The 13,567-nt window shown below is 42.0% G+C and overlaps 1 protein-coding gene across 1 annotated transcript in view; it reads right to left on the bottom strand.

Annotated features, from left to right (window-relative positions):
* Positions 1-210: 210 nt before the first annotated feature.
* Positions 211-13,567, bottom strand: part of gucy2ca (guanylate cyclase 2Ca) — a gene marked incomplete at both ends in the record, with an annotated part of 163,573 nt that continues 150,216 nt past the window's right edge. Inside the window, 3 exons of the mRNA XM_084329098.1 lie at positions 211-412; positions 1,185-1,261; positions 11,818-11,912. Of these exons, the coding sequence (XP_084185224.1) occupies positions 211-412; positions 1,185-1,261; positions 11,818-11,912 (374 nt within the window). The remainder of the gene's footprint in view (positions 413-1,184; positions 1,262-11,817; positions 11,913-13,567) is intronic.

Below are 13,567 nucleotides of genomic sequence, written 5' to 3' on the forward strand. Positions count from 1 at the left end.
ATAAATATCTAAACTTTCAGCAAAAGAGCACTGCCCCTCACATGGGGTTTCAATCGTCGCCTAGCAACAACAGCAGCTGTTTTAAGGTGCCCGGTGGACATGGGACCGAAATGCAGGATGCATGAAGGTTGGGGAGAATCTCTATAATAATGGCTACCACTGTGCTACTACATAAACAATTACTCTGTCTTCGCTGTCTGAGGGTGGAAATCACAGATATGTGCTGGGGTTGCCGTTGGCGACCAGGTGTAGGTATTCGGGCAGGCCGTCTCCCTGTAGGCTGCCGTTGGTCTCTCTCCGACGCACTTTGGTGGACAGGGTCTTCCTCTTGTGTTCCTTCCCAGGGGCCCGCTGCTCCAGGCTGAACCTGATCATCTCCGCCAGGTCCTGCTGGAGCCGCTGGAAGTTCTCCCTGGAAGACGGATAATTTGATAACACTTCATATTACTGTGTAGAGTACACACATTACAGGGTGATTACAGTGTAATAACATACAAATAATTTTTTGTAATTATGGACAAGAGTTTTCTTGGGTAAGCCTTCCTAAGAAAGCACTCTTCGAAAATTACTAATAATTACTTGTCATTACCATGAAGTTATTTCCATGTACTAGATGAGTACCCTGTAATATGGGCTAGTGTTTTTTGTTTGTTTTGTGGCAATTGACCTCTCTCAAGCCCCACCCTCTTCTTAATCCTCCAATCACAATTGTTGCTTCCCTCAGACAGAACGACAAGACATTAATACACCAAAAAACACATTGACCATATTCACACCGTGGCCATTTTCTTCTTATGTCATGCTCAGGTTGGGATTCCTTTCCACTGAGGGTGCACTCCAGCCTGCTGACCCACCCGGGTGCCCCCACAGCTTTTTATTTTGCCTACTGTAACTATTATATTTACTTTTAAAACGTAATTCTTTTTTACAATGCAAACAACACCCCCCCTGACTCCCCGATCCCCCATGAAGATGATGGACAAACTCCCACAAATCCTAAATAGGAAAGATTAATGGTAGAAACCTCAGAAAGAGAAGGATCCCTCCCCCCAAACAGGAATGTCAGCCATGCAAGAGATGCTGAGGCAACTGATGATTAGCTATAACACATGGAGAAGCATGAACAGGGTACAAGGAGTAGGCAACTTGTGTCACTAAACAGATGGAGTGTGTGTTTTACTTACGCTGTCGCTGGCGTAGGCAGGTTGTATGTTTTCCCTGTCACCCCTGTCAACCAGTACGTCATCTCTTTGCCTTTACCCTGTAGGGTAGATATGTAGTGATGCACACACAAATCAATATTAAACATTTTGTACATATGCTTGATATGAATGAATGTTTATACCAAACTACGTTTGCATGAATCTGAATCCAGTCATTCGATACTGTAAGTGGTTCTCAAAAATGTTCATGCCAAAGACCCTCAAACAGATAATAATAGGACTTCCGGTATGGAGAACGTGGCGTAGGACGTGTGTTCCCTCTCTCCCTCATGTTTTTTTTAATTCCTCGTTTTAAAACTCCAAACCTTCACAATTTTTTATATATAAGTAACGATACAGCTAACTAACTATTTGGCTTCACAAGATGACATCCAGGACAATGAAAGGTCACTTTAAAAACAAGAACGGGAGTGGTTCTTGTATAGTAAATAGATGGATAGCAAGCTAGCATAAGGACGCATAGTATAACTTGAGATTGTATAATATAGCATTGTATAGCAGTGTACATAATGACCCAATGCCTCATCCGTAGCTAACAGTGTATTGCACAGGATCTAGCATGTCTTACCATGCTTCTGTAAAAACCATGCACATATACCTGATAATGTCTTACTCTTATTACTTGTATTATTGCACAAATGTCGCATTCTCATCCTATTGGATTCTTATTATTGTATTATGCACAATCGTTGCGGGCAAGACCCCCCGCATTTCACTGTATACTTGTATGCCGTGACAAATAAAACTCTTGACTTGACTTGAGGATTCCAAAACCAAAAAAGGACAACGTGCCGAAAGAAGATGAAACCGACGACAGCGTCGGCAAGGCCTGGCTAGCTACCCTGCTTGAGGCACACAAAGAGGCGTCTCTACATTTCGTAGCCGCATTTCTGCAGACCCCTCTCTGATTGGTTGAACTCCATTTCTGCAGACCCCTCTCTGATTGGTTGAGCGAAGCCCCTCTCTGATTGGTTTAGCTCGTCACGCAGTAAAAGGCGGATGTAATGTTATCATATCAATCGCGTATAACGTTATTTCGCGTGACTTCGCGGTTTATTCATAACGTTATGCACATTTCACAACACAGCCAGCTGTCAGAAACTGTACATTGTAACGTTATGTTATTTCGCGGCCTGCCCATTTGATGTTCCCAAATCATATTCAGAAAGTATCACAGAGACTTCTATTGACCAAGGAATTAGTTATTATTAGTAAGACACAACATTTCCGTAGCAATTGACCACCAGACTCTTTCTCTTAAGGCATTAACTGGGTTAATTAATATAAATGTTATATTGTAACTGTCTAGTTACACATTGGTTCCGAAACATGTATGTTCCAGGCTGCAATTAAAACTTTGAATCTGAGAGAGCTCTGGTCAGCGAAGCCGGCGAGCGATTATTATTGGTTTTTAATAAAGGCACACACAACATATTCCAGTTAACGGTATATTTTTTTAATGATTCGTTATGGCGTAATCAATACTTCCATGCGTATAAATTGCGTTCGCGACCTCCATGTTTTGGGGCTATTCATCATAAAACTCGGATCCGGGATTCGGCTCCCATCCGTCGGGCAAGAACTGTGGGTTTTCAGCCTCTCTCTCTGGAGCTTAACGGAGTTTTGACTCCTAGCTAGAGGAGCTTGTCGCGGCTCATGCGCATGCGCTCGCTCGGCCAATCAGAGAGGGGTCTGCAGAAATGGGCTCAACCAATCAGAGAGGGGTCTGCAGAAATGCGGCTACGAAATGTAGAGACGCCACAAAGAGGCTATCACTTCCGAGTTTAGGACGACCATTTTTACTTTGGAAAATAAGCTGGACCAAATTCAGTCAGATGTGATCGACAACAGACAGCGTGTCGAGTCCCTGGAGGAGAATGCGGAATTTGTAAGCGAAAGAATGGTGGCGCTGGAAGCTACATGTGCCGAACTGACTGCTAGCCATGCTAAGCTTAACACTTTGACGACCGGCTTGGACCCGTCTAATATGGTGCAGGGGACCGCGGAATGTAAACAAACGTGTTGGTTTTGTTTTAACTATATCTATGTTTTATAGTATTGCTATCTGTCCATTCTCATTGTCACTTGAGTGCATAAACCGTGCCTTCATAATGGCTTAAAGAAAATAAAAATCCATCGGTTGGTTGTCATTTTATAGCGTCGTGAATATAAGGTATAACACACTTTTCGTCTAGACTTTTTTCCCGGGAGCTTAGATAATAGGCTAAACGTTGGCGCCGTTATATCAAACGCCATTTCTGCTGTATATATACAAATGAAATAAAACAAACTGCGTAGCATCCGGACTATTACAGAGCATCTATGGATGAAATGGGGGCGGCGGGGAACGCCGATTACTATTATTGATTAGCAATATAGTGTGCGTTCAATCAGCCATGTTCACTGATCGATCACGTTAGGTTTTAAAACAATGTCCAATCCAGCTGTAATTTGGGGTAATATTATCCTACCGTCAGGCCATGTGATCGCCGGCAGCATTTCCTCACCACTCATCGGATTCTGGTAGATCGATATGCACATTGGCTAATCATAAATCCCATTATGCCACGCTGAAAAAAACGCTCGCCAAACGAATCCAAGATGGAGGATGTTCGGCTGGAATCAGGGAACTATGATCCGCCCACAGGACTACTTTAAAAAAAATTAAAAATAAATCACAATGATACTGCAGTGGAGCGATGGCGACTGCATGTTTCAAAAATCAAATATCTGAAAAGAGGCTGGTAGTGGATCGGGCACCTAGGAAGCGCTATAAATAAGGAATAAAACAATAACAACTCGTCACGTATATACTCGTGGCTCTGGTCCACATCGTGCTTTTTCAAAACCCGTATATATACGTGGACGGACGCCATAGTGTTAAAGCCAAAGCGGAGGACCTCGAGGCTTGAGGGCGACGGAACAATCTCCGGATCATTGGACTTCCAGAACTAATTGAGGGCCCGCGACCAACAACCTTCTTCGCAACCCTTCTATCCCAGGTTTTGGGTGCAGAAACCCTCCCTACCCCTCCGGAATTGGACCGCGCCCAAGCCGCCCATAGGTCGCTAGCAGCTAAACCGAAGCTAGGTGAAAAGCCTAGACCGTCATCATCAGGTTCCATAATTATCAAACCAAAGAACGGGTGATCCGTGAGGCCAGAAAGAGATGCAGAGATGCATTACAACGGTAAACAAATAGGATTATACCCCGGGCGTGTTGGAGCAGCGAGCACCGTACCGTGAGGTGATGGCACAACTTTACAAACATGGGCTTAGCCTTCAGTACCCAACCAAACTGATGATTACGGAGGAGAACAGGGACAGAGTACGCTTGATGACTGTAGGCGATGCTGAAAGGTACCTCAAGGCTAAGCTCACCTAGCATAGACTGCTATCTAACAAAACACCTCGTGGCTAATCGAACCTAGCACCGGCAGCAATGGACATGATTGCGACATACAAAATGCACGACTGAAATGATAGACATTGTTTGGATTAAATTGTTTAGTCACAAAGACTTAAAACTTATACTTCATGGGGAGATATTGTTAACGTTAATTAGACAGATTTTTTAAAGATAATTTCATACTATCCAAATAGCCAACTCTGACTCTGTATCTATGTATATGCTTTTTTTTTACATGTGGCTCTCTATGCACGGTGAACTCATTCAAATTGCACACGCTCCTTTTACTGTTTGAAGGTCACAAGACAAATAGACCGGACCAAATTGACTAGATAATGAAGGTTTTATATACATGTTTCAGTAGTACTCAGTGTGCTGAATGATACATATAGATAGATTGGGTTTAAATTTATTAGACCAATTAATTAGATCTAACAAACACCTCGTGGCTAATCAAACCTAGCACCGGCAACAATGGACATGATTGCAACATACAAAATGTACGGCTGAAATTATAGACATTGTTTGGATTACATTGTTTAGTCACAATAGACTGGACACTTATACTTCATAGGGTAATATTATTAACGTCAATTAGATTGATTTTTTAAAGATAATTTCCTGTTAACCAAATTGTCAACCTTGTACCTATTTATATGCCTTTTTCTTTTTCCCTTTTTTCTTTTTTCTTTTTTTATACATGTGACTCTCTATGCACGGTGAACTCATTCAAGTTGCACACGCTCCTTTTACTGTTTGAAGGTCTCAATACAAATAGACCGGACCGAATTGACTAGATAATGAAGGTTTTATATACAATATTCAATAGTACTCAGTGTGCTGAATGAACAGATTCAAGTTGTAGACGCTCTTTTTTACTGTCTGAAGGTGTCACAGTGTCACGTCTTAAAATTTCATGCGGAGCAGCTGGGCCTGATAGACATTTGGAGAACAAAATTTCCTTCCGATAAATTGTTTTCCTTTTTTTCTCATGTCCACCACACATATTCGAGGATATATTTCTTTTTACTGGATAAAAAACGACTACATAAGGTCATCTCTAGTGAGTATCATAGCATAGTCATTTCCGACCATGCCCCGACATCCATGGAAATTTACTTTCCCCAGGGTAGACCACCCTCTAAATTTTGGAAATTCAACTCCCACTTACTATCTGAACCTGAATTTAAGGATTTCATCAACTCACAAATAAAAATCTTCTTTGAGATAAACGACACACCTGAAATTAACAGTGATACACTCTCTTTTACCTCTAATTTTAGGAAGCAGGAACAATCCAAATGAATAGGTATATCAGATGAGATCAAACAGCTAGACATCCAATACTCGTCCAAACCCACCCCTGCTCTATATATAAAAAAACGACTCCAGCTTCAATCCCAATATGATCTGCTCTCAACTAGTAAGATCGAGAAACTACTCCTACACACCAAACAAAATTTTTTCGAGCAAGGGGACAAGGCCGGAAAATTGCTTGCATACCAAGCATGAGTGGCGAGTGCCTCCAGACTGATCCCTAGAATAAAATCTCACACAGGTGTCATTACAACAGACCCTACGGAAATTAGTGAAATTTTCTCTGACTATTATTCTAAACTTTACACTTCGGAGTCTTCTCTGCAGGACTGGGACCGCCCAAACCCCCTTAAGTCTCTTACATACCCTCAAGTAAATAAAACAGAAGCCAAAGCCAAAGAGTTGGGTACTCTTATAACCATCTCTTTTTTTGTGATCAAATTTTTTTAATTTTCAAACATGAAACAACACAATTCACAACATAATAACAATAATAATACATAACCATCTCTGAAGTGACTGAGACAATTAGATCTTTACAAAGTGGGAAATCACCTGGGCCGGATGGCTATACTACAGAATTTTATAAAACGTACTCCATGTCGCTTGCCCCGTTCCTACTGAGAGTATATAACGCTTCCCTTCTAAAGGGCCAAATGCTACCCACGCTATCAGAAGCGTCTCTAACCCTGTTGCTCCAAAAAGATAAAGACCCTATCCTCTGTAGCAGTTACAGACCAATCTCCCTCCTTAACACTTCCTGCGCCAACAGCAGAGGGCGCTGTGACCCTTTAGTGCCAGTGCTTTATCCAAGGACCCCCTCGAAAACGAGATAGCATATCTCAAGGGGTTTATCCTTCAAATACATTTCAAATTTCAAATTTCAATGAAGGATATGACTTATTTGCAAGTGCTTAGAATATATCTTAAATTATGGCTATGGGTCTAATACAACCGTCGCTTATCAATGATGTACAAAACGGATTGTTTTTTCATCGGTACATTTCCGTTTTATACCGTTTTAAATACGAGTATAGTTTTGGTGATTTCTAGTAATTCCAGAGAAAGACGCGATAATAGCCCTTTAGTGGAATACACAAAACACGTTGTCATTTTTCGGCTGATTTATGAATCGTTTTCAAATAAACGCTAGATTATCGATAGTATATGTGTCCTCATGCACTATACAGAAGCGGGCTGAAAAATCACTTATCTGTGCCTTGGTCGGAGCCAACGGCACGCACACACACACACAGACACGTTGTGATCGCTGTGAAAGAAACATCTGATTAACCCAAGATTGGTAACATAGAGTCCTTACCTCACATCTGATGTCCTGCAAAAAGATGAATCCAATTCCTGATCGCCATTCCAAATATTGATAGCGTTTATTAATCCAACGTTATATATCCAAAACACATAATCCACGCTGGTCAGAGTGTCCCAAGTCCATCTGTTATAACGATACTGCATGCCCAAGAAGGAAAACCTGGACGGACTTTTTTTTTTATGCACAACCTCAGCTAGAGGGATTCCAATTATGTGCAATACCATCCGGGAGACGATAGGCGGCGGTATTTGCCCTTTGCGAGCTCAGACCCATTCCCAATGATAACGTCAGGCTAGAAGGATGAAAAATGAATGGATATAGCGAATCAAAGAAATATCGATTAAAACCCGAGATTTCTCGGGTTTGGCGCCCAGAGCATGGCGAGTTAACCCGACTTATCTCAGGTTTGGCCTCGAATGGGTTAATCTGGATTGTAAAATACTGGCTAAGGTCCTGTCATGTCGTCTTCAAAAGGTGGTCCCATCGCTGATAGACCCTGATCAGATGGGTTTCATCATGGGAAGGCAGTCCTTTTTCAACACCAGAAGGCTGTTAAATATCCTTTTCACAACCACGACTGACCCACCTGAAATGGTTCTCTCCTTAGATGCTGAGAAAGCATTTGACAGAGTGGAATGGAGATACTTGTTCCACACACTTGAGAAATTCGGTTTAGGCTCAGGTTTTGTTTCGTGGATAAAACTTCTATACTCTTCCCCAGTAGCATCAGTTAATGTAAATGGTGTCAAGTCCGGACAGTTCTCGCTTTACCATGGCACCCGTCAAGGATGTCCGCTCTCTCCTTTACTCTACGCGCTCGCCGCAGAACCGTTAGCCATATGGCTTCGCAATGAGGACAGATTTGAGGGGATTGAGAGGTTTGGTCTAGTTCATAAACTCTCATTATACGCAGATGACCTCCTACTTTATGTCTCCAATCCGTCATCGTCCATTCCTGTGATTCTAGACATTCTAGAGCAGCATAGGCAGCTCTCTGGGTACAAACTTAACCTCCAGAAAAGTGAGTATTTACCTGTTAATGCATCTGCGGAACGGCTCCCTCAGTCTCTTTTCCCCTTTAAAAGGGCCATGGAAGGATTCACATATCTAGGGATTTTCATGGCCAAATCACCTACGGATCTCTTCGCAAAAAAATTCCGTCCTGTACTTGATCGCTTTAAATCTGATCTAACTAGGTGGTCCTCCCTCCCCCTCTCGCTTTTGGGAAGAGTTAACCTGATAAAAATGGTGGTTTTACCTCGATTTTATATGCTTTTCAGCATATACCAATATTCATTAACAAAGCTTTTTTCTCCTCGATTGACCAACTTATAAACTCATTCCTGTGGGGTAACAAAAGAGCACGTATTAAGAGGACAGTCATGCAACATCCCAAATCAGAGGGCGGTCTGGCATTGCCGAATCTTCGCTATTACTACTGGGCATGTAATATAAACAAACTCCTTTATTGGAGGACTAGAAGGGAGGAAGAAGACCAACCCCAATGGGCTCAGATGGAAATGTCCTCCTCAAAACACTCACTCTGGTCTGTGGCAACATCCCAATTGCCCATCCCAATTGCCCATCTCAATCCCAATTAAACAAGTGGCTTGGAACCAAATCGTAACTGATACTTTGAAAATCTGGAATCAGTTTAGGAAACAATTTGGCCTATACACTCCTTCAGGGCTAACTCCAATCTCTCACAATCACCTATTCCTACCATCCTGCTCCGATCCTGTATTCAGAATCTGGGCAAACAAAGGTTTGTTAACTATTAATGATCTCTACGTCGGAGGTGTGTTCTCCTCATTTGCAGAATTATCAAATAGATTTGGTCTCCCAAACTCCCACCTTTTCCGCTTCTTTCAGATCAGGCATTTTGTTCAGAATCAATTCCCACAATTTCCTGGCCGTCCTCCAGACTCAAGGATCGATCCCCTCCTATCCCTCAGCACTGGGCGAAGAGGGCTTGTGTCAATTATATATGACAAAATATTTTGAAAAATATTGTTTAGACTCCCTAAAAGCCAACTGGGATCGGGACCTGGGAATTACCATCACAGAGTGGGATCACATATTAGACTGTGTACACACCTCCTCTATATGTGCAAGACACAGCCTGCTACAGTGTAGGATCTTGCATAGGGTCCACTACACCAACGCGAGTTTAGCAAAGATATACCCGGGTAGAACGAATGCATGCAACAGATGTAAACAATCACCAGCGGATTATATGCACATGTTCTGGACATGCCCCAAACTCACGGAGTTCTGGACTGCAATATTTGATACACTGGGTAAGGTCCTAGGTCAGGGGTCGGCAATAGGCGGCCCGCGGGCCGACATTGGCCCGCCAGAAATCATTTCTGGTCAGTTTATTTTGAGAATATGATATTTATTTTACGCGCTGGAAATATTCACTCGTGACGCCAGAGTGTCTTTGTGAAGCTGTATCTATCTATTCATCATATCTATGTCTGTCACTATAGCCAATTGAAATGCTAGAAATGGTCACGTGGACTGGGAGAACCAGTCCACCGCGTGTATATTTTCCCTAACGCACTTTCACTTCCACGTTCGCGATGCCAGCGATTAACGTTAGCAAAAATGTGTTAAAAAAAACAAAACAAACGTCTTTGGATAGCTTCTTTGCAACGGGGAAATACCAACTGAGGAGCCAGAAGAGGAGCCTACGACCTCCAAGACACATAAAGCTTATTTTAATAAACAGGAGTCATACTTAATTCTTGCGTGCCGACGTCCTCTCTGCATAATATGTGGCGACAAGATAGCAAACGAGGCAATGATGACAACTGTGTTCAAGTTGGCAGATAAAGTAGCTGCATTCAACGCCAATCTGGAATTAGAGGGCGGCGAGTGGATATTTGACATGTTTCAAACATTAGCAGGGATTTTGGAGGACTGAACAAGCCCAGGGCAGTTATGGTGAGTCGTGTTTTCATGCATTCTGATCTGCTGTTCATGTGTTACTTATGCACCAGCCGCGGTGATCTGCAACAGCTGATCTGCTGTTCATGAATGAATGAATGAATGAAAACTTTATTTAAGAGATTGCAGAATGGGTACAATACAGTACGGCTCAATACACACAATTGTTAAGGGGATGCAGACCAGAGAAAAATGTTTGTCTTGTTTACATCAGGGTCCCCCATTTGCGAGTGCATCATGCTCGCTTATGCCTGTATTTTTTACTGTTGTGAAGCACTTTGAACTGCAACCTCTGTATGAAAAGTGCTATACAAATAAAGTTATTATTATTATTATTATTATTATTATTATTATTATTATTATTATTATTATTATTATTATTATTATTATTATTATAATTATTATTATTATTATTATGTGTATGCACCCGCCGTGGTGCTGCATTTTTCACTATCATTATATTAAATTAGCCATTGTTTTTGGTCCTGGCCCGCCATTCAATGGCTTGGGGAAAATTTTGCCCGTGGCCAGACCTAATTGCCGACCCCTGTCCTAGGTACTACATTAGACCCCGACCCGCTCACTGCCCTTTTCGGAATTCCGAATACCGCTACAATCACATCGAAGGCTGCAAAGCAAGTTATGGCGTTCACCACTCTCCTCGCTAGGAGGCTCATTCTCTTTAAATGGATACACCCATCTCCACCTACTCACAATAGATGGATCCACGAGATTCTACACTGAATTAGACTTGAACTAATCAGATTCTCTCTAAAGGGCTCCCTAAAAGCATTCCATGCGACCTGGCAACCATTTTTGCAACACATCGATACCCTAACTATCAATGAAGAAACTGAGAAATAATAGAGCTTTACACCTTTAACTAAACTTTCCTATCTTTTATTACTATTTTATTCCTATTGTTGTATTGTGTATTGTTTCCCCCCGCCCCCCACCCTTCCTCTCCCTGTCTTGGTATGTATGTGTGTGAATGAGATCCCGGGGAGGGGGGGTAGGTAACTGGGGGAGGGAGGGAGGAACAGGGGACATAACTGCAGAAGATCGAAATGTCCAAGCATTAACAGGAAGGATACTATAGGAAGGGGCAGGGATCAAATGTATAATGATTTCATTGTTGTTTTTCTTTCCCAGCCACATCTATACCATAGAATCTCTCTACCTATTTATGTATGTATATTGCAGATGTGTTTGTTGTTAACCTCCAGGGGTGGGATGGGGTGGGAACGTGGGAGGAGAGGGGGGAATGAAGGAAAAAAAGGGAAAAAATGGAAAATGTATAACATGTACAACTGAAATGTTTAATTCACTGTTTTCCTGTAATAAAGAAAGTTTAAAAAAAAACAGATAATAATAGGCCGTAGACGCTCATTTGATAAGACTTGTGTCTCTGGGACCCCAATCTGAGAAGAGGTATGTTGTTAGCTATGATTTAGTCCAGGATCCCATAAACTGTCTATACAGTACCTACTGTTTTATTTTTGTATTTATTTGAATGTAAAATATCCCTTTAACAACTCTACACTCAACACTAACTAACTCTTCTGGTGTAAACCCTGAACAGCTCACCTTCAGGTAGGTCTCGCCTCTCTTTTCATACTCAAACTTGCAATCAGTCCTCTGCAGGATGTCGATGGTGGGCTGGCTGACATGGATTCTCAGGGCTGGAAGACAGCAGGACAGACAGAAGGATCATTATTAATTAATTAATGTCTTTCTTCTAACCCTACATACATTGTGGGACAGGTGACAAAATCAAAAATTTTATGTCACCTGGATTATTGTGCACCAGTATGGTCCTCTGCATCCAAAGGTCAACTAAAGAAATTGCAAACTGCCCAGAACAGAGCTGCAAGGTTAGTCTTACATTGTTCCATGAGAACAAACACTATCACTATGCACCGGCAACTCTCATGGTTAACGGTAGAGAATAGGCTGGTTTTCAACACAGTTACATTTTTCAGGAACACTGTCTTTTCGTCTCAACCTGTTTTCTTATACAAACAAATTGTCAGATGCAGTCAGGTTCATTCTTATTTTACTAGGTCAGCCGATGATGGACAGATTATGTTACCATGTCCAAAATCCAATGCTTTAAAGAGGACTGTTGTTTATCGTGCCATCAATCATTGGAATAACTGCCCACTGAACATAAGTAAATTGAATAGCAAAGTGTCTTTCAAATACCACCTGAGAATGCACTACTTAAATATGTGAGCAAAATATTCTGATGTTGATACAATGTTTTACTGTTTTTAGATTATCATTGTTAATTGTGATTGTTACAAAGGGTCAGATTAAACCGAATATATATATTTATTGCTTGAGATCCCATGTATAATATTTGTATATCGTTTGATATCCCTTGTATATTCTTTGTACATATACACGGAATATCCCTTTACCTAGTACAGGCCAGACCATAATATTCGTTCTCCTATTGGACAGCGATCCCCTAGGCGCCACGGCCATACCCCCCAATGTCTAGTTCAAAGTCACCGCCAAGGCTTGCCTGGACATGCCCGGTTCTGCGCAAGAATACGAGACAGAAATAAGGTTGGCACTAGATTGTTCACCGTACGTATAAATACGTTGCAGGTGGATACAGCAGCACTTAGCCTAAAGTCAAGTTAACCTAGAAACGTGTTACCCTTACTAGTAAAGCCTTCATCACGAGTCAACGACCAAGTGAAGTGAGCAACCGTGCATCTAAATAGAGCACTTATAACCGCGTGCGAATAGGACAGTAAAAGTGTCAGAGCTTAGTGTAATAACGTCAAGTTCGACCTAGTTAATGTGAAGTACCGTGCACCGGAGAATCTACACCGGTGAATGCAGAGCCTTTTCCGGCTGGATTATTATATTGCTTTGGTACCGTGGCTGCTGGATTAAGAATCGTCTACACCCACTACTGTGTGGGATTTACCCGTGAGGAGTATCACTCGAGCCCGTCTCTAGGAGAGGCTGGCTGGTTTTCACCTATGCTGCACGCATACTTGGATTATAGCTGCTGCTTTCGTCTGCCGATCAAGGGAGTAATGTACCGCCTCCCGTAGCTGGAGCTTATTGATTCCCCGTTGATCCAGAGTTTGCATTCGAACATTCCTCTCCCCTGCTGGCCTACAACCGGAGGGACCCTACTAGTATCTCCCGCTGCCCTACTAGTGTACCATAGATATAATTCCTATGATACAGGTGGTATTCATTATCTCCTGCGTAATATTCGAATGGACTTACGCTCTTGACCTATTCATGCACATTCTTCACCTTACAAGCGCGACTCTAATTCTCAAGTAATGTAAGATAATCTTCGTGCTAA

Source organism: Notolepis coatsorum, assembly GCF_963971535.1.
Source record: "Notolepis coatsorum genome assembly, chromosome: 14".
In the NCBI taxonomy this organism is placed as follows: Eukaryota; Metazoa; Chordata; class Actinopteri; order Aulopiformes; family Paralepididae; genus Notolepis; species Notolepis coatsorum.